Source organism: Bos javanicus, chromosome 16 (genome assembly GCF_032452875.1).
Source record: "Bos javanicus breed banteng chromosome 16, ARS-OSU_banteng_1.0, whole genome shotgun sequence".
In the NCBI taxonomy this organism is placed as follows: Eukaryota; Metazoa; Chordata; class Mammalia; order Artiodactyla; family Bovidae; genus Bos; species Bos javanicus.
The window spans coordinates 57,338,772-57,365,845 of NC_083883.1; the positions used below are offsets into that span (position 1 = coordinate 57,338,772).

Sequence of the window (27,074 nt, forward strand, 5' to 3'; positions counted from 1 at the left end):
TGAGACAGTGAGATGGACTCTTTCCTGAGGACACATGGTTTGGCAATGGGTGAATGGACACTGGATCTCAGGTCCCCTGAGGCTGTGATTTTTTTCAGGACTGGCACTTCCCAGTTTGGGTGGAGGAAGGGCACTTAATGGCTTGAGAGGGCTAGCCCTGCTCTGTCAGGAGCTTATGAGACAAAGGACAGAGAACCGTGCTTCTTGTGTGTGCCCAGCTGTCCAGCCTTCACCTTCTTTGAGCCCCAAGGAAAGATCTATGAATTAGCATCCTGTCTAAATATCTGAGACTTCCAACTTGGTTGCCAGTGAGGGCATCATGAATATCCAAAAGGTGTCCCTGCTCAGCCATACCAACAGCTCAGTCAATCAGTTGCTAAGATGCTCAAAAACCCAACAGACATTTGTATTTGTGTATATGAAATATGCCTTCTGGGGAAACTTGCTCTTCTGTTGAAAAAAAAAAGATATCAATCTTGGAACAGCCTCTTGTGAGCTATTTTTTCCCCACTGGTTCTTGCATATTCCTGAGCCAGAGGGCACTGCATCACACCCAGTCCTTCCGGGCTTCCAGATATTCAGCATGTATCCCTCACAAGTCCTGGCCCTGGCACCGAGCAGCCAGGGGAAACCACTGTGCAATGGCCTTATCTAGAAAAAACTGGTTGATTTCCTAGGGGGCCCACTATCAATGGTTCTGATATCCATCTAGGGTCCTGTTCATATTGAATTAAATGATGGTGGAGGTGGGGCAAGGTGAGAGAATGTAGAAGGGAACTAGAAAGGCCTTAGTGAGTAGAGTAGAAAATGGTGTTCTCAATTCCTCATGGCATGTCTACATGGCTAACATGCCCTCTTTTAATTACTCATTATCTTCTAGAAAGAGCTGACTCGGCTTCCATGTTTTTATTTATTACAGATGACACCCTTCTAGCTGGGGCTGATTAATGTTAACATTAATATTCTTCAAGGATTAGGAACTGGAACCACAGGCTCTGGCTCTCTGATTAGTTGGTGAGCCAGGACTAGGGTGGGCATTCTCTACCATCCTCACACATAAATAGAAAACATCTGATCTGGATGGAGCAGAGAGGGAGAGAGAGGGAAAGAGAGAGAGAGAGAAAGGGGAAAAGGAGGGAGGGAGAGACAGAGAGGAAGGGGGAGGGAAGAGGGCAAAGGGAAAAATGTGATTTATAGTAAATACCTATTTGGACTTCCCTTCTTGGCACAGAGCTCCTAAAACCCTTGATATTTTCTAAGTCATCAAAGTGGTAAAGTTGTCTCTTGTTGAATGGACTTGTGGACAAAGCGGGGGATGAGAGGGTGGGACAAATTGAGAGGCTAGCATTGACATATATACACTACCATGTGTAAAACAGATAGCCACTGGGAGGCTGCTGTATCACACAGGGAGCCCAGGCTGGTGCTCTGTGATGACCTAGAGGGGCTAGGAGGGAGGCGCAAGAGGGACGGGATATATACATAGTTATGACTGATTCCCGTTTTTGTATGGCAGAAACCAGCACTACATTATAAAGCAATTATCCTCCAATTAAAAAGAAAAAAGAAAGAAAGAAACATGATCAAGCTTTCCCCATTTAAAAAAACAAAAAACACCACCAATTTCCTTTTCCTCTCTGTAAAAAAGTTGTCTGTCTCTTGTTATGTTAATGAATCGAGTTTGGAAGCCTGTTGTCAAGGGACCCAGCTAGGTGATTAGAGGGTTGGAACTTGCAGTCTCACTCATGACATCTGGTCAGTCCACCACTCGTGCTCAAGTAATGAAACTTCCATAAAACCCCAAAAGGATTGGGTTCAGAGAGCTCCCAGTTTAGGGAACCAGAATGCTTCCATGTACCGCTATGACAGGACCCCAGTTCCATGGGGGCAGAGGCTCCTTTGTTCAGGACCTCTACTGTGTATCTCTTCATATGGCTGTTGATTTGTGTCCTTAAATATCCTTTGTGATAAACCAGTAATTTGGTGAGAACATGGGTTTCCCGAGTTCAGTGAGCTGCTCTAGCAAATTGCTGAAACCCAGAGAGGGAGTCGTAGAACCTGTAATCTGTAGCCGGTCAGTCAGAAGGACAGGTGACAACACCTGGGTTTGTTTTGGCCTCTGAAGTGGAGGATGGTCTTAAAGGAGCCTTCAACCTGCGGAGTCTGATGCTCTCAGATGGTAGATGGTGTGAGAACTGAGTTGAATGGTAGGATACGTAGCTGGGAAACAGAATTGCTTGTTGTGGGAGATCCCTCCCCCAAACACATACACACTGGACCTGGGTGCAGAATTTTAGGAGCAAACGAAGAGAGAGAAGCAGAAATGAGTGGCCGTGTGGCACTTCTAGAAAGATATAGAGAATAACTTGATTCTTGACTTTCCATTTCCTGGTTCAAGTCTTCTGTGAGACTCAGATGCATTTCAGGCCCTGGGGTTCCATGAGATACTCTGTGTCCTTCCAGTAAATTCTCTTTTTTGCTTCAGCTACTTTATGACCATTTTTCTTCCATATTACCAGAGTGTCTTGACTAAGATTGTGTTTTTTTTTTTTAAACAATCCTCACCGGATCACAGTCTCGATTGTCTCCAGGATGGTGTCCCCCTCAGGACTGTCTCAGCCTGACTTTGAGCCTCTCAGTCTTTCTGAGTTGGCCTTTCCCTGGGCACCCCACCCTCTCTTTGTGGGTCTAGCCTAGTCCTGTTCTCTATTAAACAGCTTTGGATTTGGGGTCTGGCACCAGCCAAAATAAAAATCACCAGATCATTTGGTTTTGGTGCCACCTGGTTTGGAGTTAAAATGTTCTGGTTTTCATATTTGGAGTAATAATGAGATCTAACAGAATACATCCAGATGTTTTCTTTCCTTCATGCTGTATTTCATGGTTTTAGATAATTTGGGCTTTTAAATTTCATTTAATTTAATAATGAGATGGGGGAGATGTTCTCTGAGCAGCTGAATAAGCATAATACTTGAAACATAGTAGACACTCAGTACATGGGTGCTGAGTAAATGAAATAAAGAGATGATTCTTAACAGTCATAAGAAAGAAAAGGAAGCATTTCAATAAACTGGAGCTTCTTGGGAAAAAAAAAAAAAAGTCACAAAAACTCTAATGACCATGTCAGGCTTTTTCCATCAGCTCTTTAAATCCCCCAATCCTAGTCATAATGCTTGCTTGTATTAGAGTGTCATTGTGAAGCAAGCGCCAAGGCCTCTGGCTGCAGGAGGTCTTGTAATTTGAATTCCCAAAATGGCCCGACTGGAAGAAGCCAGCTTGCGTGCCCGACAAGGACTCAGAGCTTTGCAGGAGAGGGTTGGTGTGGATCAGACCTTAGCAGAAGGAATTAATTAAACAATGGTTTCTTAAAAACAGCAGATGGGGCTGGGAGCCAACGGTCTTTTCCGCACCCACCCTTGGATTCGGCCCTTCAATTGGCCACTGGGTAGCCATGTCCCATTCCGGTCAAGAAGGTATCAGTTTGCTTTCAATTTAGGCCCTAATTTTTAAACAAACACACATCCTCCTCAAAAGGTAAACTGGAATAAATATTTTTCTTTCCATTTCTTTGTGATTCTGTACACAATCTCAAAATATGAACTAGGACATTTTTTTCCTAATTGGAAAAAAAAAATTGGCCTGGCTTTACCACAGATGACAAGATCAGGAGCTTTTCATTTTAATCTTAAGAAAATTCCAAATTGAAAAAAAAAGACTGCCAATTTTGTCAAAATGTGGTGTAAGTAGAAGCCTAAAGCAGAGTCTGTCTCTTCTAAGCATGTCAGTGTTTTGGAAGAAAGGCATCCTATGTCTGTAACGTTCTTCTCTGCGCTTTTATGTACGATCTTCTTCTAGCTTTTTGTTTTCTGCTAATACTTTCTTGGTATCAAATCTCAGAAATGATTTAGGGACCTGAAACATTCCAAATCAGAAGAGGAGAATGAACAATTCCTAACCAACTCTTAAGGGTCCAGCATAGCCTTGGGAAGCAAAACTGGGGGATAACTCTGGCCACTGGAGAGAGTCCTACAGAGCACGTTTAGTGTTATGGCTATAGTTTTTTCTAAAACATATTTGGATTAGTACAGTGGGTTTAAAGCCTTTTGGGAGGAGGGGGGGTCATATTCTTTTTTTAAAAGAAGAAAATCTTAAATGATTGTACAAAATATAAAAGAGATGAAAGGGGAACTAACTGCCTTGGTGGGAAGGTGGGAGGGACATGGGAGTGGGAGTAATAAGAGGCCGGGATCTCTACTTCCTCCTTGCCTTGAGGAGCTGTCACGGAACCCTGGGGCTCTAATGAAGCATAATCTGGTGCCACAATAGTTTTAAACCAATGTTTTCTTGACTGAGCACAAACCTCAGCACCTGAGGCTGTTTAGTTTGGATCCAGTTAACAAAGTATGAATCACTAATCCATAAACATGGGCTCATTATATAGTGTTGTGGTTCCCTTTTCTGGCCAACCTGGCCTTCGCCCTGGACTCATGACTGGTTTTCTTAGGTGTCAGTTTCTGTTTATAAAAAAATAAAGCTCTCCCAATATTCGCCTAACTCAGTCTCTGTTACAGGGAGTGTTGCTTAACCTTTGAGTCTCAGCTCCTCCATCAACAAAATGAGAACCAAAAGTGATACCAGAAGCTATTTATAACTTTTGAGAAATCCTTGGTTGAGGGCGCACACACACATTATATTTGTTAATTTACATCTCTGAGGTTGAACATCCTTTTTTAGCTAAGGAAACAATAAAGCAAAATGTGATACAGTTAATGACTCAAACATAGAAATATAATGATCTTGCATGAGAGGAACTGTGGAGATGAAATAATAATCTACTTAAGTTGTCACCTTGAACAGTGACCCAACCCACACTTACTGGTTTGGAATGATGTGTTTCCTCTGGCTCTGTCACTTCGAAAGGTGTTCTCTGAGTGAATGTATAAACACTGTCATCAACTCAGTGCTAATCACTTTGTGTGCTTTATCTGATTTAATCCTCATGTCATTTCTTTGAAGAAGGTATTATCGTTCATCATTGGATTAGTCAAATGGATCGAGGTTTGGGAAGCGTCTTAGGACTTTCTGCACACCTCACAATAAGCAAGAGTGTATTAGCTCTTGCTGGTTCCAAAGCTCAAGATATTAGGGGCTGACAAATGAAGTCTCTTAATGAGTAAGATCAGAATACAGACACACTGGAGATCTGAACAAAGAATTTCTCATAGAATACTCTCCTGGGTTTCTGGGTTTGCAAGAATAAGGAAGATGTTCACCTAAGCATCTAGTGGAATAAGCTCCATCTCCAGGCACCAAAATTAATTTCAGCTGTGGGAGAAGTCCTAGCATCCCTTTGTCTCTCTTGATTGAGTCTGCAGTTCTTCCTGAGTGAACCTTGGGTTGTCAGAGGGAGAAAGGTTGGAGGCACTCACCAGTGGAGACGCTGGCTGAGGTAGGGGGGCTCCGGGCTTGCTCTTTCAAAGCCACCACATTGACAATGTATTCCTCCCCAGGCTTTAGTCCTGTCTGGTTGAAGGATGTGACGTCACTGGGGAGCTGGGCAATCACCCCTCCTTCATTGTTCTGGTGGAAGGAAGGGAGAAGCAGAGAAACCAGAAGAGGAAATCAATAGGAGGGGAAAGGATGGGACCCTGATTGTGAGTTAAAGATGAGAAATGCTTCTCTGCCCTCTAGGCTGACAGCTGAGTGTCTGGGGCCAGGAATGGCTCCCAGCAGGCTCAAGAAGAATGCCACCACTCTATGAGGATTTGGCAAAGGGAGAACCAATTTTCAAGAACATTTCTTTGGCTTCCCCTGCTTCTACTGAGTTTGCCAATAAAAATTAGTCATGAGGTGATGTAGACATTTTTGCCAAAAATGAAATGTTTGATACTTACCACCTATCAGATTTTTTTTTTTTTTTTTGGCATTTATCATGGTGAGCATGCCTTTGGCTATTTAGAAGAGTCTAGTTGTGTGTGTATGTGTGTAAACATCTTTATGTACATGACAACATATTTCAAACTGAGATGTTCCGAGTTTTTTAATGAGCTGGAGCTATTATTTTGCTGTGTCTGGAGTTTCTCATAGTGTTACCCTGGCTGCACATCTGTCATTGTCTTGTTTCCCTTTTACCCAGATGAGTTAGGAACCAGTGATACAACCATGGAGTACAAAGAAGAGGAAAAGGGTAGAACAAAGAATAATACAAAGGAGAGAAGAAAGAGACACACTGGTGAAAGAGGAAGCGAAAAAGATCAACATGATGTTGAGTCCAGGGTTTAGCGTCTCTCTGCCCACCTGTCTGTCTGTTGGCCTGTTCTTATACGTTTTCTCTTTGTGTCTCTGGAAATGGAGGTGACAAGAGGGCTATTTTTTGTGGCACAGTCCTTTTCTTATAATCTTTGGTCTCTGTTCATGTCACCTGGAGTGCCCTATATGTATTTTATATCCATACTCTTATAAATCAATGTGACAAGTGCCTCCCACTAGCCACAACCTACAGAGCATACAGTTATTGTATGTGGCTGTATATTTGACCTAGGTAAGCCCTGGCTAGCCCCACTCTCATTTGGAATTTACATATTAGATGTAAAACAGGCAATCCTGGCATTGTTTTGTCTTGCCTGAGCAGCAGAGCGGCATGATTCTCTCTGCTCTGTTATGAATCCAATTGCCCACCATACTTCTTTGGCCATTTTAATGCAGATAAAACATATAAGAAACTACATATATAGAATATCTGCTTAGATGTAGTTCGCCTGGCATGTCATGACTATATCCCCACAAGAGAAAGAGGTATCTTGTCCAGTTCAGAGGACAGAGCCCTGGAATAAGAAGTGGAGATCAGGTTCTTGTTTTAAGCCTGCCACCAACCAGCTGTCTGATATCGTTTAAGTTCACTGAGTCTTATTCTCTATAAACTAAACAAACTAGATGTAAAATGAAGGGTCATTCTCTGTGAATCTGAAAGTCTTTTGTAGTTTCAACAATCCATGCCTCTAAGAATTTTGAAGTAAAAGGAATGGTAAAATCACAGTCTTATGAGCCAAAAATGTGTCATCTGTCATTAAGTCTGATGAATGATTTGAAAAAATGCCCTTTGATATTGAAAGATGAAGACAAAGGAAAGGAATGTGATTAAACATTTTATGTATATGTATGTATGTATATATATATATATATGCCCTCATGAGTGATATAGCTAGGGAAAACATCAGTCGCATTAATAACTCCTAGAAAATTAGAACTAGTCAGGCACCTCTGGCAACTTAGATACGTTAATTTTCAGATTAATAAAATAAAATACCACTTTGATGAATGGAAAGAAATCTTAAGATCCTTTTCAGCTCAAAATGTTTAAGGAACATTTTTCTCAATGACTAGGTTATGCATGGTGTTTTTGTGTTACGTCTCTGACTTTCAGAGCCTGAAACCACGTAGGCCGACTTCTGGGGCCTCTGCCTGCACAGAATGAAGCTGTGGGTTGACTATGAGACTGATTGGCTTTAGCTTTTCTTGTGTCCTAGAGAGAAGCCCCAACTTTTTGAAAGTCTAGGTTTTCAGACTCACTGAAGTTGCAGCTTGCTAAAAATGTAAAGCCTTTTGAGCAGAGAGCTGGGCCATGGCTGCTCCCTCATTCTCCTGTCATCCAAGGCCTGGGTACCAGGCTTGGGGCCATTCTTGTTAATCAGTCATTACCACGCCTTTGTGAAAGAAATGTTCTGTAGCCCGCCAAGTGCCCCCTTGTGTCCTTAATGGCATGGAGAGAGAGACAGAGATTGTGTGTGTGTGTGGGGGGAGGGTGGCTTTTTTGCTGCCCCAATCCTAAGTCGAGGGTGTGGGTATGCCACTTCAGGCTGTTTGGCCATCTGACAGGTGGGGGTTACCTTTGGAATGAAGCTGATCTCCCACCCATCGAAGGAGAATGAGAAGGGCTCCCACTGCACCTCCACGGTGGTCTCTGTGATCGTCTTGAATCGGAGCCCTTGAGGCGTGGAGAGATCTGGAACACAGCAATGTGGGTGATGGTGTCATGGCTAGCCCTGGCAGGGGCAGAGAGCAGTACCTGGGCTCCCTCCACGCCATGGATGCCGTGGCGTGTGATGGGCTATCCCAACCTCATTACAGACGCGCTGGGTTCCAGGCAAGGGGTGGGCCCAGGCACTGTGGTGTCGGCGCTCAGTGTGAGCAAATAGAGGAGTAACCCTAATGAACACCTAAGAAGTACTTTTTATGCTTTCTGTTCCATAATAGGTTGATGTTAAAATCCAAAAGTCACACTTCCCTTTCCTTACTAAGGTGTTGAGTCTTGGCATTTAACATAATGCTTTTTTCAGAGAAACCAAAGGCCATCTTTGGAGGCTTTAAGGGTTTCCGAGAGGCGGTGTGAAGGTTAATGTCACTGTTCCTTCTCACACCCTGGAGAAGGGGGCACAGAGAGAATTAGCAAGCCAACTTCAGAACAGAGACTGGAACGCTTTTCTCCATCTCATACTGTGCACTAAGAATATCTTGTTTAGCTCAAATCGCCACCTCTAGGATGGCCTGAAATTTCCATTTTGTATAGCAAAATGTGTAGCCAAGCCAAGCAAGGGTGTAAATAAGGGACAGTAACAGATACTGGAGTTTCTGCTTTCGCTCCACGAGTTCTTGCTTTTCTTTCTCCAGCTTTTGCTTGGTTCTCTCTTCCCTCTCTCCCTCACTCACCTTCACCTCAATCTTGTTTTTAGTTCCTCTCCTGATTCCCTGGCTTTCCACTCCCCACACCCTCCCAGCCCTCCCACCCCCAAACACACACATGCGCACACAGGTGGAAGTAGACTGGTCCTAATGGAGTTCCAATTACCAGCCCTGAAATACGACGGCACGACTTTTCTCACTTCTCCAGGGAGCCTGATCCCATTTTTAGCTGCACCTCTCCTGGGACCCTCCCATTGGAAGATGGACAGATTCTCCTCCTTCCTGTTTGGAAGCTTCCTTCTTGGTGAAAGGCAGGGCGGCTCCTGAACCCACTTGAAGGTGCATCAGGTGAGTTTACATGATTCTGTCCTTGTCACCTGGGAGCTTGCCCGAGGGGATGCCCTGAATCGGCAGAATAAACGCCACGGGAGATGGAAACCTCACCACGGCGCGTGGTGCACGCGGATCAGAGCAGAGAGGCCTGGGAGTCGGGCCAGGCTCTCGCTGTGGTGACTCATCCCAGAGCAAGGTGGGGAAAGCAGCAGATGGTGACCTGCCTCTCTATGCGATCACTGCAGATATTTTAAACTGGTTCTCAGGCACCAGAGGAATTGAAGAAGAAAAAAAAAAAAAAAGGTCAGATATAAACAGAGATAATTATAGGCATATTTTAAAAATGTCAGCATTCAGAGGGGGGAGTCCAATATTCTAACAGGATCTTTGTCACCTGAGAAGCAAGGGGACAAAATGACTTCTTAAATCCTTTTCCCTCTGCCTGCCCTATGCTTGCAGCACAACTCAAGACCCTGGCCTCCACGAAGCCTACCAAGCCAACTCTTTCTCCTTGGTGCGTGTGTGCTCAGTCGCTTCAGTCGCGTCTGACTCTTTTCGACCCTATGGACTGTAGCCCTCCAGGATTCTCCGATCATGGGATTTCCCAGGCAAGAATACTGGAGTGGGTTGCCATGAGCTCCTCCAGGGGATCTTCCTGACCCAGGGACCCAGCCCCCATCTCTTATGTCTCCTGCATTGACAGGCGGGTTCTTAACCATGAGCTGCTGCTGCTGCTGCTGCTAAGTCACGTCAGTTGTGTCCGACTCTGTGCGACCCCATAGACAGCAGCCCACCAGGCTCCCCCATCCCTGGGATTCTCCAGGCAAGAACACTGGAGTGGGTTGCCATTTCCTTCTCCAATGCATGAAAGTGAAAAGTGAAAGTGAAGTCGTTCAGTCGTGCCTGACTCTTAGCGACCCCATGGACTGCAGCCTACCAGGCTCCTCCGTCCATGGGATTTTCCAGGCTAGAGTACTGGAGTGGGTTGCCATTGCCTTCTCGAACCATCAACACCACCTTCCTACTTCAACCTCTTCTTATTCTGAACTTTCTTGGCATTTGTTACCCAAATACCATCTTGTCATTTGAGACCTACACCAAATGGACTTGGATCACTCATCCCATATTTGGTGATAAGTCTCATTTACCAACCCAGGGGCTGATATTTCATGGTCACATCTTGTTCTGGTTTCCTGCCACTACTAAAATCTCTGTGATGTAATAAAAAAAAAGTATTTGGTCTTTGTCCTAACACAACAGCTCCTAAAACCCTAGGAATCCCCAGAGGGAAAAGAGTATCTTTTGTATGATTATGAGATACCTGGTAGCCCGGGCCTCCTAGATAGCTGGTTTAAAGAAAAACCCAAGAGTGATTTAGGGAGAGGTTTGGAACTTCTGCCCCCAACCTCCTGTGAGGGGAAAGGGGCTGACTTGAGTTAATCACCAATGGCTAGGGGTTTTACCAATCATGCCTGCATAATGAAACCTCCATAAAGGCCCTAAGCAATGGGGTTCTGAGAGCTCCTGGGTTGGTGAACACGTGGAGTTACTGAGAGTTACTGTGCAGAGAGAACATGGAAACCCTACACACCATACTTTGCCCTATGTATATCTTCCATTTGGCTGTTCTTGACTTGCATCCTTTCTAAGAAATTGGTTATAGAGAGCAAAGTGCTTTCTTGAGTTCTGTGAGTTCTAAGGAATTACCAAATTAAGGAGGGGTTGTGGGAACCCCTTAAATGTAGAGCTGGCTATTCAGAGGACCCGTGACAACCTGGGACCCGTGGCTGAAAACCGATGTGGAAGCAGCCCTGAGAGACTGAGATTTTTAGCTTGTTGGATCTGATGCTAACTCCAGGTGGATAGATATTGAGTTGAATTGAATTGTACAATGCCCAGCTGGCATTTGAGAGCTGGAGAAGTGGGGTTGGAAAGACAATTGAAGAATTCCGAAGTATATAAAGAAAACTAAATAAAAGCCCCTTCCCATCTCTTTCTTATTCTGCTCTTTGATGTAACTAATGTTAATAGTTGATATGCAATCTTTTAAAATGTTTCTGTTCTTAAATAAGCATGCAAAATATAGATACATACCTATAGCAGTTCCTCTGTTATAAATAAAAAAGAGAAACTTCCATTTCTCATAGAAAAGGGTTTAGCATGCTCTGTGTCTCTCTTTTGCCCATTGACTCTTCCTAAATGATGCTTTAGAGATTCAATGTTTATAATCGAAATGGACCATCAGGGTATTTTACTAAACAAAAGATTACAAAGACATAATGCCACCTCTCTCTGAGGAGAAGTGGGTGTTTTCAGTTGTGGTTTTAAATAAGATTTTTTTTCCCACTGTGCTATACACTCGCCATCTGTGATATACCATTTAGCACTTGCTTATTATATGTCCTATTTCATATCTGCTGGTTTTGAATCTCTAACTAGATTCAAAGTCTGTGTAAGTCTCATACTTTCCTTGACTTCTAATCAGACTCAAGCTTATAACAAGTCAAAACTCAACAATTACAGTACTTTTTGTCCTTTTGGCTCTATAATAGATAGGGGCTGTCTGGGCTGTGGAAACTCTGCTCTTTTGGAAGTGTCTTTTTAATGATGTGCCCTTTCCTAAGTGGGTCACATTGGAAGCCCTTCCCCTTGAGAGCAATGATAACTGCAGGCATCCCTGAAGAATTAAGAAAAGACACTACCATCATGAATGCCCATGATCTCATGTAGGAGAAAAGAAAAATGAAGCAGGAGGGGGAAATGGTACGTACGGGTGGCCACCTTGGCAGTGATGGGAAGGCTGAGGATGTTGCTAATGACAGCGTAGACGCTGATGTTGTAGGTGAGACCTGGCTCCAGCTCTGAGATGGTGACGCCACTCCAATCTCCAGGCACCCGCTGCTGGAGCTGGAGGCCCCCCAGGGCCGTCGGCTGGTAAGAGATCACATATTCCGTCACTGCCATCGGCCCGTCCCATTCCAGCTCAATGGACCTGTCGCTGATACCAGCCACTCGCAAGTCCTCTGGAGGGGCAACTACCAGGAGGCAATACACAGATAGCATGAGCTCAGAGGTCTGCCTTCCCCACGCTGGACTCAACTTCCTCACCTCTCACCCCACGTGCCCTGTCTGTGTGCTCTCAGCCCACTGACTTGGAGTGATCAGGAAGTCCCTTGGCAGGCAGGTTCTTGTCTTTTCTGTGCTCAGTACTCTCATCTCTACAGGGCCCTGAGTTAGTAGTGGGCTGGAGCCTGCTCCTACTGGCTTGGAAAAGTTTTAGTTGTCAAATTTTGCAAGACATTTTTAAATAGTCATTGTGAAACATGAAATCGTCTAAACTTAGAATTAGATAATTACCTTAAGAACAAAAGTAATAAATATTCCAGGCTCATCACTGGCAAACGACTTCGCTGCATTATACTATTATCTGTGCCCTTAAGGCAATTCACCTGTGTTGTATCTCTTTGGTAGAAATAGTGCATGCGTGCTCAGTTGCTAAGTCGTGTCCGACTTTTTGCGATCCCATAGACTGTAGCCAACCAGGCTCCTCTGCCCATGGGACTTCCAGGCAACAGTACTGGAACAGGTTGCTGTTTCCTCCTCCAGGAGATCTTCCTAACCCAGGGATCGAACCCATGTCTTCTGCATTACAGGCGGGTTCTTTACCACTGAGCCACTGGGGAAGAAATATTTGGCCAAAAATTTCGTTCGGGTTTTCCATGAACTGGGTGGACAACCCAAATGAATTTTTTCGCCAACCCAGTACTATTTGATTGTATTCTAGTGCACAGCTGTTCCCAGCTCAACATTTAGTGACTTCATGCTGGTACTTTGAAACTGGCTATGGTGGGAGTATTTATACCATGGGAGCTGGCAAATGCTACAAAGTGGAGCTTGTTATTTTTTCCCTCAGAGAGCTAGTTGTTAGATATTTAACAGCATATGTTAGCTAATATTTTTGGTAGTTTAATACATAATTGTTATCAGATTACTCTGGAAATGTAACTTGTGTTACACAAATTTTTATTAACCTTGACATAGGAGATGATGACAAAGGAGCATTCCTGTTCTACTTCTCAAAGACTATTCAATAGCCTTCATGTATGGTTCCCTGGGGAAGTGAAGATTCAGTGGTAGTGGGGGTATGAAACAATTGAAACTTAAAGACCAATTAGGAAGTTAATACCAGTGTGCCTGTAATTGGACCTGCCTGTAGATGAAATCAAAGATCAGGCCAGTATTTAAGTAGTCATAATTAACTTATAAAGTTATGTGTAGTGGAGGCTTTGTTTAGCTTAAGTGTTGTCATTGGTGTTGAATTTTCTGAGAATTCTCACTCTTTTCCCTTTACACAAGCAGAGAACTGAGGACTGCTAGTCACGGGGCCATGTGAGTGGAAAGTGCCTGCTCTCTATGCTGCTCAACCTCAAATCCTCATCAGAGGCAGAAATGAAGACTCATATGATGGGCATTAGGAACATATATTTGCAGTACTGGGCATTTGCTTCAGGAACTATTCATGGTTTGAAACAGTCTAGATAGCAGAACTTCTTGTGATTTAAGAAGTCATATGTTGACCAAAACAAACAAACAAAATTAACGTTATTTTTAACAATTTATATAGCTAGATGTATGTAAATGAAATTTAAATAAAGTTTCAAATAACTTGTAAGCTTGTATTGTTTCTAACTCTGACATGATTGAGCTTTGAATTCCACTAAGATCTTTGGGTTAGCCTGTATAATGTATACCTAATGACTCTTGGACCAAAGAAGGAACAGTTGATATATAGAACCAACAGTATTTTGCATGATTATATTAATTATTTATTATGCACCAAGCACTAGGCTAAACATTCTGACATGGATTTTCTCATCTCATCCTCTCACCAACACTATGGGATCAGTATTATTTTTACCCCTGTTTTACAGAGAACAAAACTGGGTCACACAATCGAATACAGAAGCTAGGATTTGAACCCAGGTGCAATGATTTTAGGAACTCTAAGTCAGTGTGCAATACAACTTACATTTGCATAGCATCTTGGTCTATGAAGCACCATCTAACTAGAATTTTTTTTAAAAAATCTTTTAATAGCAGCTTTATGAGGTAGATTGGGAAGATATAATTATTTCAACTTTACAAATGGAGAAACAGACCCGGGCAAAAGGACTTGCCAAAAGTAAGGGAGTTGGGTCATAGCTGAACTGATCATCAAGCGAAGGTCTTCTACACTCGGTCTACACTTTTCTACCCTGGATGTTCTTCTGCCTACAATTTGTAGGATGGGTTATGGATTGTGCCAAATGCTTTCTTTCATTTGTACAGAGCCTCAAAAATAAACTACATCAGCAAATAATTCAGACTGTCTTTTAGGATGGAAATTCCAGACTGGTGCTTATCCTAGTGGTCAGAAACCTCTTTTAAGAAGGATTCTCTAGTGCCTGCCTTTTGTGATTCAACACATTAATTCCAAGTTTCCAATGTGGGACTCCTCCTGTCATGGTGACAGAAATGGCCATTCCAAATTCCGTCACCAACAATTCTTAGGCATTCAGAACAAGTCGGTGAATTCATTTTTTGTTTCTCCAGAAAATAAAGCTAATCATGACAATAGAAAATGATCCAAACAGCACATTTGAGGATTTTAAAGTTAAAAAGGCTGCAGAAGGATTTTCTCATCTTGACAACTTAGCTTGGCAAATTTTTAATCTTGAGACCTGAGCCTGGGTGGTGGGAAAAACAACCTTCATGTCTGATGAGAAAGAAGCAATAATGTCCATGGTGGAAGAAGCATTCTTGAGAGCAGTGGCTCAGCAGAAGAGACCATCAACACTCACCCTATAATTTAGCAGATGCTGTATACACTGGGTGTCAATAATTCTTATAAAATTAAATGATATTGAACTAGAAAGCAAACTATAAAAGAGCCGTATGCCTTGATTCAAGGAATTTAGTGGGGCTGATGCAAAATATTCTTTTATTTATTTATTTTTGGCCGCACTGGTTCTTCTTTGCCGCATGAAGGCTTTCTCTAGTTGCTGTGGACGGGGGCTTCTCTTTGTTGCAGTGGGCAGGCTTCTCATTGCGGTGGCTTCCCTTGTTGCAGAGCATGGGCCCTGGGCACATGGGCTTCAGTAGTTGTGGCACACTGGCTTAGTTGCCCCATGGCATATGGAATCTTCCCAGAGCAGGGATCTCACCTGTATCCCCTGCATTGGCAGGCAGATTCTTAACCATTGGACCAAAGGAAAACCACACAAAGTATTTTTAGTCTTGCTTTATTTGGGGCTCCAACTTGGAAACTTATGGATGAGCAGGCAGTTAAAAAGAATTAACTGTAGCTTGAGGAACTGGAGTTGCTTATCTGCAAAGATGCCATGCTGTTTACTTTCTAGATCTGGCATCAATTTTGCATATATGTGGTGAGAGCAGTTGGAATTAGTTCCATGAAGTGTCTTGCTCAGAGGAGTGAGTGAGGTTGGGTGCCAAAGTTGGGACTGGCTGCAGTGCTGGCCAACACAGAGGCTGATGGTGATGAATCTCTGCATGTCTGACCAAAGTCCAAGGAATGGCTTTCTAGATTGTTTCAAGCCCCAACTCTGGTGGTTCTTTCACCCTGCTTCTTCACAGGGACTTGTGACCAGTTCACTGGCCTCCTCCCACACTAACCTCCTTCACTGGGGGCACATGTGGACAAATGGTTGAACAAGCACCCCTATCCCGTCTCCAACACTTAATATTTTTTTTATCACCTGACAGAGCTCAGCTTTCATATCAAAAGACTATTTCTTTATGCATGTGGCTTTTACCATTTTTATTTTCCAATTCCACTCTACTTAGCATCCTAGGGAGGATTCAAGAGTGCTAGAAGTTGGTAGGAGACCAGAGTTCTTATTCTTGTTCTGCCATTAATTAGCTGTCTGGCTCTGGAAAAATCTTTCTGTCTCCCAGGACTGCTGCTTTTTCAGTTTGTAAAATGAGAAGCCCCGAGTAGCTTCTTTCTAAGACCTGGTTTAAGTGTTCATATTCTTTTTGTTGTTGTTCTATTATCTTTACCCGGCCAGAGAGTAGAGGCAGAAAGGTTGAGATCTGGTCTCATGGCCCACTGTGAGAAAGATCAAGGCTGGGAGTCAAGTAGAGTGGTCTTGTCAACTCTATTCAATTGCATTCAAGCTCTAGCAGGCTAAGGGATCTCAGAATGAAGTCCGCACAATGGGCCTCCATTCTCCATACCCTTGCCAGAGAGAAAGGAAAGTCAGGAAGTGTGTTATGGCTCTCCTCGGTTTCACCTTCCCCACTCTCCTCTCTCCTCCCCTTCCTGCTGTTGGTGAGACGAATAGTAATACTGGCTTGTGCGCATCTGGCCAGAAATGTCAAACAGCCGGTAAACAGCCCCTCTCCTGGAGCCTTCTCACCAACAGCAGGCGAAGTAGCACTTTAGATAATGACCTAGATACTTCTCTGGAAGAGACCCATGGCATTTGGTTTAAAAGACAAGCATTGAGAGCAGCACCTCCAGCAATGAGTGGTGGCTCCATGGTTGCTATAGAAACAGATGGAAATTATGCAACTGTCCCTCCTCACGTGCTTTGGGAACCTATAAAGTAATTTATCTGGTTGTCCAAAAGTCTTCCGCAATCAAACGGCACAGAGGTAACGTGTTGGAGGTAACACGTGGCTCATGGATTGAGTTCAGCCTAGTTATAGTTACGCTAGCAGCTGCTGAGTCTTCCCCACGTGACCAGAAGGGTCATCTCCAGCTCAGTTTGTACTCTGGATCCGATTAAGTTTCCATTTGCAAATGAACCCATCCTGGTGGAAAAGGAGGGTCAAGAAGAACATGACAGGTATGTACAACCCAACAGAGATAAGTTTTATTAAGAAGAATGTGAACTATGCAGCAGCCACACATAAAGAAGGGCCCAGAAGAACCCTTAGTGTCCTCTGATGGGGCCTCATAGAGCCTTGTCCTGTGAGTGAGAGCTGGGATCATGCTTCAGCGTCCCCTTTCCAGCAATTACTAGTGACCTTGGGTTTGTAAATGATGCAGCTTAATTTCTGCTTGAATTTTCCTTCTGAACAATTGGTATAATGACTATATTTTCAGAAAGATATTCAGTAAACAAAAGTGTGAGGCTGCATGAAACCATTGACTATGGGGAAAATGGAGAAACATTTTTTTCCTAAGCAGTGAATTGTTTTTTTTTCTTTACCTTGTTGCATTCATCTTTCAAAAGAAATTTAAGTTGCAGGTGCAGAAGACGTGTCTGACTGCTCTGGTACGTAGGTGGGAATCACTGCTGATGCTCAAGAATAAAAGACCTGGCCTCCCAGAATCTCCCGCTTAAACTGAGGTCAGAAATCTGATCAGAAAAATTCCTAGAATCAACTCATCAGAAGATTTAATAATGTTTGTTTCTTGTTATTTTTTATTTTAAATCTTCCCAATGAGCCCTCTGAGCCGACTGTTACAGATTGTACTATGAATGAGAAGGATGAAGATCAATCACTCAATCTGTATTGTTTAAAATACAAATTTATCAGAGACAGTCACTGATTTAGAAGATGACGAGCAGTCACAGTGAGATAATGAAAAATAATCTGATTTTAGGCAAAAGAAAATGATCTCCAATGAAATATTGGTATGTTCTCACTGATGGACTTGGGGCCTCCTTTCGGGACATCACCCTTGTGTTGGTTTCATGATGTAGACACATGTGGGATTGATTCCAGTTTGTTATATGTCTTTTGGAACAAACTGAATCATAGCGTTCTAGTTAGACTGTGAGTTCTTGCTTAATGGAGGTCTTTAGTAATTTATTCCTGTTTACACGTAATTCCTTGCCTGTAAATACTTTCATCCATGTGGATTCTAGATCATTTCATAAATTAATAACTTTGCCATATGGAAGCTCCCAAAATAACCAGAGTGCCCAGTGAGTCTGATTATCACAGACTATGCCCCATCTCATAAACTAGCATTGTGAAAGGAGTGTCCTCAGAATATGGCAACAGGAAAGGGGAATATTTCAGAGTGGGTGGAGCTCTGGGAAGTCCGCTGAGTTAGAGAGGGGTCCCTTACCTAAGGGGTCCCTTGACTCTTCGCTTTCTTCCATCTCAAGGACAGTGAAATGCTGTCTCCATTATTACCATTGACTTTGTTCCAGCCTCGGGGTAAGATTCAGCTTTCATCCCAAACTTGACCTTTTCTGGTTTCCACTTTTCTCCCCTTAAACCCATGTTGTCAACTGTGATCGACTCAAGACATCACCTCTCTCGGAAAGCAGAGGAGCACGACCCATTTGGCAATTCTTTGGCCTAAATTCACTTTCCCTCCTATATCTCTTCCCGCCTCCTGCTAGCTGGCTGGACCGCCCTTGCCAACGGCCCCGCGGAGCCCCCCTCCCTACCTGCTGAGCAGTCAGGGCCCTGGAAGCCCTCTTCACAGAGGCACAGCCCCTCCTGGCAGTGTCCTCGGCCGCTGCAGGCATTTGGACACCGCCGCTGGCCGCAGTCCTCACCGACGTAGCCTTCCTGGCACAGGCAGGTACCGTTGGCACAGATCCCCTTCCCCGAACAGTCCCCGGGGCACCTCAGCTCGCTGCAGTCCTCGCCCGTGTAGGCCTCTTCGCAGACGCATTCCCCGTCCACGCACAGCCCCCGGGAGCTGCAGTCGGTTGGGCACCGGAGTTCTGAGCAGTCATCCCCGCTGTACTCGCTGTCACAGACGCACTGGCCGTCCACACACACGCCCCGACTGGAGCAGCCCAGGGGGCAGTAGGGCTCCGAGCAGTTCTTGCCAAACCAGCCTTGATCGCAGATGCAGCCACAGGACTCCAGGCTAAAGTTGCCATGGCCACTGCAGTGAGGGATATAGTCCAGTTGTCCTGGAATGGCCAAGGAGAAGGTCAAAGGGCAGCTGTGAAACCTCCTGGCAGTGGGGTACGGGGAGGGGGGCAGGCCAAGACCTCGGCTTGCTCACTGACCAAATTTGTGTTGCTGAGAGAGAAGCTCAAGCTAGCTTGGCATGTCAACAGCTTCATGAATCTTTTTACCTAATGTGGGTTGTGTATGTCTGGCATAGTGTTGAGGGTAAGGATGAGTGAGATTGGGTCCCTTGTCCTTTAGGAGCTCACCTGCAGTGTGTCTTGGCTTGGATTCCCTAGTGACTAATTGGGAGGTGCTCCCAGGAAAAAACTGGTTGGGGAGAAGGGGAGACCAGGGAGGGAGGAGCCCAAGCCAAGCATATTATCAGGCAAAGGCCCAGGGAGGGTGACTTGGGTTCAGTCCTGCAGGGTCTTCTGGCCACAGGGCAAGCCACACCTCAACTGGGTTGAAGGGCTGTCCCTGGAGGGTGTCGATCCTTAGGCTCGTCCGTTCTCTACCCTGAGCAGGTCAAGGAGGTTCTCAGAGCCTGGGAGCAGTCCCTGACCAACACGCCCAGGTGCTGGCACTGGGGACTGAAGGGGACCAAGGTGATGGAGGCTGAGAATCAGGCCTGTGAGGCAGGTCAAGATCACATGTGCTGCAGATGCTTCCTATTCCTCTCCTTCCCACCATCTAACTAACTGCTCATCCTTCACAGCTCAGCTCCAGGGTCACTTCAAAGGTTTCCCAGAATTTGTCTCATTTGGTGACTGTTTGCTGTGATCTTTTTAGGATTCTACACGTATCTCCGGCCCTAGGCTTTATCATGCAATAACTAGAGTGGTTAATTTATCTGTCCAGCATGAATCAAACAAACTTATTAAACGAACACCATAGCAGTACTTGCTTGGCATCCTTCTCGGCACTTGGCCTTGGGGATAGGAAGTCAAGTAAGTTATGTCCTTGTTTAATTTTGCCACTTCATGCACCCCCTCCCCCCATGGCCTGAAAGGATACTATACTGACATTGGTTAACATAGATCTTCCTTATAGATCTTTTCCCATCTTCCCAGGGAACCTGGTGGGAAGCTGGTTAAAAAAAAAAAAAAAAGCCCACTTACAGAAGCCACCAGCTTCCCAGGCATTGAAGACCCATGTCCATGGACACCTGTGTCTTTCCTATATTCCCCAACTCCACTGAAAAAGTGAACTCACTGAGGAAGGAGAGTTTGAACACCTGGACTTTGTCCTCAGTTTCAGATTGTTTATAGTTTTGGTTATAAGGAGGAAGAGGTGAGAAAACCCAAGAAATATTTCTCTTCTCAAAGACTACCCCCAGTCTTGGTGTCTCAGAATGAATGTGTTGGACATCTCTCTGGACATGTGGGCCATTTCTCCCTATTAAAATGCCATTCCTGACACCTCTTTCATCCTTGGGCAAGGCTTGAGATATTAGACCCTAGAGAGATAAGAGCTTGAACCCAAGATAGTAAGACACAGTCCTTTTCTCATTACAGACTGAATCGAATGGGTAGAAGGTACTGTTTTGGGTGAGAGAAGCTGGGCACAAAAGGGAACACACTTTCTGCTCATGGGGATCTGCTGATAATAACTACTGAATATGAAGTGCCTACCAGAGGCCGGGCTTTCATCTGAGTGGAGGTTTTTATATTTAATAGCTCCTTGTTGTTCTAGTCTGTCGAGGGGAAAAGGAACGCATGGATTAAGCAACTTGTTCAAGTCACAGGCTAGCAAATAGCAGAGATAGGACATGAAGTCAGGAAGTCTGGCCCTGAAGATGAGCTGACTTCTCCCAGAGAGGTCAAGAGTCATTCACAAGTGTTAGTAGTTAGGATGTGGGTGAGGCTAGATATCCAAGTTCCGGATTGGATTGGGGAGAGGCTTGTAAGAAGCTCTGTGAGTGCGTGTGCACGCACATGCATGCACAGCCCCGTGTTTTGGTGGAGGGGGCAGGGGCTGAAACTTCTAGCTTGCCGGAGAAGATGGGGCCAGGTCCTCTGAGGTTTTAATGACTGTAATTTTCTCAGACTGGAGAAAGGCTGAGATGGAGTGAACAGATCGCCTGCATTCTCTAGTCCCTCCGGTTAACATGGATAGATATCAATTCAACAGCCTGTGAAAACCAAAGATGAATGAAGACAGACATCAAATTCCCTGCTTGCCACAGCACTTGCTGTGCTGAACTGATGTACCATTCCCTGACTCATCCCCCCCAAATTAGGTTAATGTATTTCAGACTGGCTAAGCGCTGTAGAGAGTCCCTATGCCGAATCCCCTGGGGAAGGACCATACTTAGATCTTAGAGGCATATTAACAGACAGCTGCAGACCAGGGCACTTTTTTTTTTCCCCTCTGTGTGAAGAGGTGCCAGATTTCTCAGGCACTGGTGTAATCACCCAGATTCCCTCTCCCCGTCTGCTCAGCGCCCTCCCTCCCCTGCGGAGACTGGCTGTAAGCTCCAGAACTCTACCTGTGGCCGCACTCTCTGGGCAGCAGTTGCTGGTACATTGGTCCCGCAGCACAGACACCTCCCTCTCCAGCATCTCAATTCGGCTCAGCAGCTCCTGTAGCACCTGGGCCGAGCTGGCACACGGGCAGGCCTTCTTGGGGAGGTTGATCCTGTGCGTGAAGGTGACCTGGCTCTCGTGGTCTGAGGTCTGGCCCGTGTACTCCGTCAGCACCTCGTCTTCGGTGCTCACCTCATGCTCGGCCGAGGCCTCCAGCCCTGAGGAGCAGAGGCTATCCAGGGGCACGTTGATGTTGTACACGTGGTTGAAGACCACCGGCTGCTCCTTGCCAGATGCGTTGTAGCTGGCAGCGCCTCCTTCCTCCTCCACCGCTGGTCTCTGGACCCTTCCCATGGTGACCTCCAGCTGACACTCCGAGGGCTCGAGCAAGGAGCCCAGAAGGATCAGGTTGATGCCAATGAGCACGTTCTTCAAGACCACTGTCTCCCTGTCTGCCCCCATCCTCTCAGTAGAGCTCCGGGTTCAAGACTAGCCTGCAGCAGAAAGCATGGAATATGCAAGAGAAACCAGGGGATGAACGAGATGGCCTCTGAGACCTGCCCCTGGGCACAGTGCAGTGCACAGTCCCACAAAACTAAAGGATAGCAGTGAAGCTTTTTAAGGGGATGTTTGGGAAGTGACTACCAGGGTCATGAAAGCCCAGGGCCTTTTGTCTTCTAGAGAAATCCCTGAGAATGGACGCTGCTTCTGCAGTAAGGCATTTTGATTTTCCAAAAGGTTTATCTAGAACGTATGAGTCTGGCCCCTCATTGGGCAGGTGGTTCCAACAAAGAGGACCTGCAAGGACTCGAGACAGGGGCTCTGTGGTTAGGAGAACTCAGAGCTTCATTTCACTTCTGGGTGAGAATTAGGATGCTGGGTACCATGAAGACAGGCATACCCTCATATTTCCCCAGATGTGTATTAGGATGGGGCCCCGCCAGCCACTTCAAAATAACTTGTAAACTCAAATACAAGTTGACTTTAGAATAACCAAGCAGGCAGATAATCTTGTTCCAGGTAATTGTGGTTGTTAATAATCCTTGGGTACATTTGTGATTATCTGGAACTGTGTAAGCTGAACTTTTTTTTAATCTTCTCATTAGTACAGTCCCAGTGCTTCGTGACCGCAGGGTGCCTTTCTTCCGAGGTCCTGTTTGAATTGCTAAAATAATGAATTAGCTCCTCTGCTGGTTACCTAGTCACCAAGAACCAGGAAGCATGATAAATTTACTACAATGCAAATCAGTTTTACAGAAATTATATTTCTTTTGTACTCCCTGTGTAACAGAGAAAAGAGGCTTACAGACTTCGGTTCTAAAGGTAACGTTAGAGCTAAGAAGATTAAGGACAAAGGAGCAGAGTGAAAGTATATATATGAGTTTGGGAAGAAGGCAATGAATGACAGCTAACATCAACTGAATGTATACTGCGTACAGACTGTGCTGTGCACCTCACGTGGGATCTTACTGGACCCTCAAAACAACCTTATGATTGAATGTTATGATTGTCTCCATCTTGTAATGGAGTGAATTCTGCCTAGAAAGCTTAAGATTTGAATGCAGATCTGACTCCAAAACCTGTGTTCTTAATGGCTATGCTCCAGTGCTTTTCCTGAAAAGAATGTTCAGTTTTCTCTAGTCTCTGATGGAAATTGTGTTAGTTCTGGGATCTTCCCGAGAACATTGAGATTAGAAAGTTTTGCTAGGACTAGAGCCAGTTTCTTCCTCCATGAAGCATTCTGCTCTCACCTTTTTATTCCTGTTCCATTAGGAAGCTAAGGAGCATCCCCAGCACCGGCTAAGTTCATCCCCAACTCCTTAGAAACCCTCTCTGAGAGCATTTACCACACTAGACCATGAGTTTCCTTTGCTTCTGCCCCTGCCAGCCCCACCTCCTACCTCCTCCCACTGGACCCAAACTGCTTAGTCAATTTAGGTCAGACCACATCTTATCCATAGACTTCCCAGGTGACTCAGTGGATAAACAATCCATCTGCCAATGCAGGAGACACAGGAGACGTGGTTTGATCCCTGGGTCAGGAAGATCTCCTGGAGAAGGAAATGGTAATCCACTCCAGTACTCTTGCCTGGAGAATCCCATGGAGAAAGGAGCCTGGCAGGCTGCAGTCCATGGGGTCACATGACTGAGTGAGCACGCAGCGCACATTTTAGCCACAGTATTTAATATGTGTGTAAGACAGCAAAAGTGCTTAATGCCATGGTTGTTGAATGAATAAGTGGGTGGATACATGGATGGATGGATAAACAGGTGAATTAGTGAGTAAATGCCCGGTGAGAAAAGGCTGAATCATTCTCCAAGTCACTTGATATCTTTGCATTATCCTCAAGTTATTCACTATTCTCTTCAATTTCGGTTCAACTGGACAATTTCTGAGGGTTGATTTTATTAAGAGTAATCTATATTAGTGACAATTATGAAAACCATTTCCAATATTACATTTTCTATGTTACATATTAGACTAAAATCTTCATTTCCAATATGAAGAGGAAGCAGAGCAGAGTAGAGCTATTACCATTCCAGACTCTAGAGCCAGACTGCCCGGTTCTTCCCCTATCCAAGGACTCCCTTGTAATCACTGGAACATGTGAGAAATCCCGTCCATCATTTGACAGCAGAAAGTTCAACCTTACCATGCCCTGGTTCAAAGAAGTGTGAGGTTCCTGGAATGATGGGAGAGGTGGCTATCCCCTGGTTACATCAGATGAGGTGAGTTAACCTTAAGGATAGATGGAGTGACATGTCTGAACCAAACTGCCCTCATGACTCAAAGCTCTTTCCAAGCCCTTCTATCTGAGGCATTACTAGGCTTCCCATTTTCAGATGCTCTAGGCATTGCATCCTTGGAGTGGCATCTGCCCTTATATCATTGAAAGCTTCTGATAAAAGTAATTTAACTTACATTTACACTTACATTTACACTTAAGGCTAAGAGTCTTAGCTACCTCATTTGCTAAACTAGAGTTGGATTGTCTGATCCATGTTGATATAGCTGAACAGCTTTTTTTCCTAAGAATTGTAATTATCATGTAACACCCATAGCACTTAACATAGCTTTTTGCACAGAGCAGACACTCAATAAGTAAGTGAAAGAAATGAAAAGGGAGATCAGTGACAGGAAAATTAAAAGGGAAAAACGTTAGGTGCCACTTAGGTGTGGCACCTAAGTCTAAAGCAACAGCTACAAAATTATATGTAGAGAGAAAAGTATAGCTTTAACTGTGAAAAACGCAAGACTTTCGTCAATAACCAAACTGACTATGAATTAGTCAACAGTGTGATTTTTTGTTACTTCCAAAACCTTATTTAGACTCAGGCTTTATTTATTTATTTGTGTATATATTTATTTACTTACTTATTGAGGTATAGTTGATTTATAGAGTCAGGCTTCATTAATTGCAATACAGACTATGGGACTTTCTTGATGCCTAAGTGGGTAAAGAATTTGCTTGCAGTGCAGGAGACACGGGAGACACAAGAACCCGGTTCTATCCCTGGTCAGGAAGATCCCCTGGAGGAGGAAAGTGGCAACCCACTCTGGGATTCTTGCCTGAAAATCCCAAGGACAGAGGAGCCTGGCAGGCTGCAGTCAAAGGGTTGCAAAGAGTCCAGTGAGCAAGCACAGATGGACTAGGCTGTTGTTGTTTAGTCATTAAGTTGTGTCTGACTCTTTTGCCACTCTATGGACTATAGCCTGCCAGGCTCCTTTGTTCATGGGATTTTCCAGGTAAGAATACTGGAGTGGGTTGCCATTTCCTTCCCCAGGGGATCTTCCCAACCCAGGGATCGAACTTGCATCTCCTGCTTGGCAGGTAGATTCTTTACCACTTAGCCTCCTGGGAAGCCCAGACTAGGCCGAGCAGGGGGCTGTTTTGTTCTGTCCTGCACTCACTGTTGATGACTTCTGGGTGGTGAGGTTGCTTAGTTCAGTTTAGTTCAGTCGCTCAGTCGTGTCCGACTCTTTGCGATCCCATGAATTGCAGCACGCCAGGCCTCCCTGTCCATCACCAACTCCCGGAGTTCACCCAGACTCACATCCATCGAGTCAGTGATGCCATCCAGCCATCTCATCCTCTGTCATCCCCTTCTCCTCCTGCCCCCAATCCCTCCCAGCATCAGAGTCTTTTCCAATGAGTCAACTCTTCACATGAGGTGAGGTTGCTGAAGGTACTCAAATTCCTGTCATAGGAGAGGGAGGAGTTTAGCATTCTTGTCCAGGGAAGTGATAGCTCCGGAGATATTGTTCTTTTATCATTCATTCCTTTGACAGATATTTATTGAGGACCTACTATTGCACTGGTTCTTTATTCACAGAAGTTATATTTAAGTGTGTGTGTAGGGGGAAGGAGTGGCAGGGGGAGGGCAAACAACACATAATACCCACAGTTATATTGTGTATTGTATGTAATATATGATACAGTGCATATTATATGATACTTTAATACATGATGATGTAACATTCATCATGACACTGTGCTATGTCAGCAAGTGGTAACTGCAGTGGAGGAAAAGGAGAGAAGAAGGCAGAGGAGGCACCAGGGCAGTAGAGCCACATGGATATCTTATAGCACCTGGCCAGGGAAGGCTGGTCCCAGGAGGTGACTGCTCAGCAGAGACCTGAAGGAAGCGAGTAATGAGCTTAGCAGACAGCTGAGGAAGAGCGTTCCAGGCAAAGGGAATATCAAGGATGAGGACTCTGATGCAGGAGCTGGCCTGGTGAGTTTGAGTGACAGTGAAACTGGAGGCCAGTGAATGAGTGAGCAGCTGGGGGGTGGGGTCAGAGAAGGAGTCGGGGCCAGATCAGAGAAGGCCTTGTGAACCATCGCAAGGACCTGGGCTCTTACTGTGGGGATATATATGGTCGTTGTTCTCAAATGTATTTACATACCAGTGTTCTGATGACCTAGTCCCTATCTTTGAGAAACAACTGGCCTTGTGAAAGAGATGGAAAGACAAGAAAATATAATGCCAAGGCAGTGTGATCATTATCATGACCAAGAAACACACAAAATGCCCCTGAGAAGGCTGGAGGTGACACAGCAACTCTGCCTGGGGTGCAGGGGGAAGCTGAGCAGAGGGTGGTGGGTGACAGGCAGCTACAGTTGCCAAGTACTTCTGGCCTGCCTTTCCAGACACGTGGTAGGACTAATCCTTCCAGGCCTGTGTTTTCCCGCCCCCTGTTGGTAAGGTGAGGCCGTGTCACTAGTACTGGCCAATGGTTGTGAGAGGAACTCACGGGGATCACTTCTTTGGCAGGGGGTCATTAATTGCTGACCGGTGGCTTCCCAGGTGGCTCTGTGGTGAAGAGTCCACCTGTGAGTGTAGGAGACACAAGAGACTTGGGTTCAATCTCTGGGTCATGAAGATCCCCTGGAGAAGGAAATGACAACCCACTCCAGTATTCTTGCCTGGGAAATCACATGAACAGAGGAGCCTGGTCAGCTATAGTCCATGGAATCATGGCAAAGAGTTGGACATGACTAAGCGACTGACCACTACCCTCTAGAGCTTTCTTCTTTGCATTGATGACCTGGCAATGTTCAAGATGGTGACTGCTTTCTCCATCTGAATGACTATGATAAAGGGTGTCCTGGCTGGGCACAGTGGATATTCAGTGCATAAGAGAGAAATAAACCTTTGGTT

At 44.9% G+C, this 27,074-nt stretch overlaps 1 protein-coding gene across 2 annotated transcripts in view; it reads right to left on the reverse strand.

Moving 5' to 3' along the window:
* The window catches only part of TNR (tenascin R), a 228,142-nt gene that overhangs the window by 78,738 nt on the left and 122,330 nt on the right, over nucleotides 1-27,074 (reverse strand). Inside the window, exons 2-6 of one of the 2 annotated variants that reach the window (XM_061383275.1) lie at nucleotides 21,374-21,904; nucleotides 18,426-18,902; nucleotides 11,784-12,047; nucleotides 7,887-8,002; nucleotides 5,430-5,580 (exon numbers count right to left, since the gene is read on the reverse strand). In XM_061383275.1, the coding sequence (XP_061239259.1) occupies nucleotides 5,430-5,580; nucleotides 7,887-8,002; nucleotides 11,784-12,047; nucleotides 18,426-18,902; nucleotides 21,374-21,872 (1,507 nt within the window). In that variant the 5' untranslated portion in view covers nucleotides 21,873-21,904. Of the gene's footprint in view, nucleotides 1-5,429; nucleotides 5,581-7,886; nucleotides 8,003-11,783; nucleotides 12,048-18,425; nucleotides 18,903-21,373; nucleotides 21,905-27,074 lie in introns of those variants that run through there. The other variant, XM_061383276.1, reaches the window with a different exon arrangement.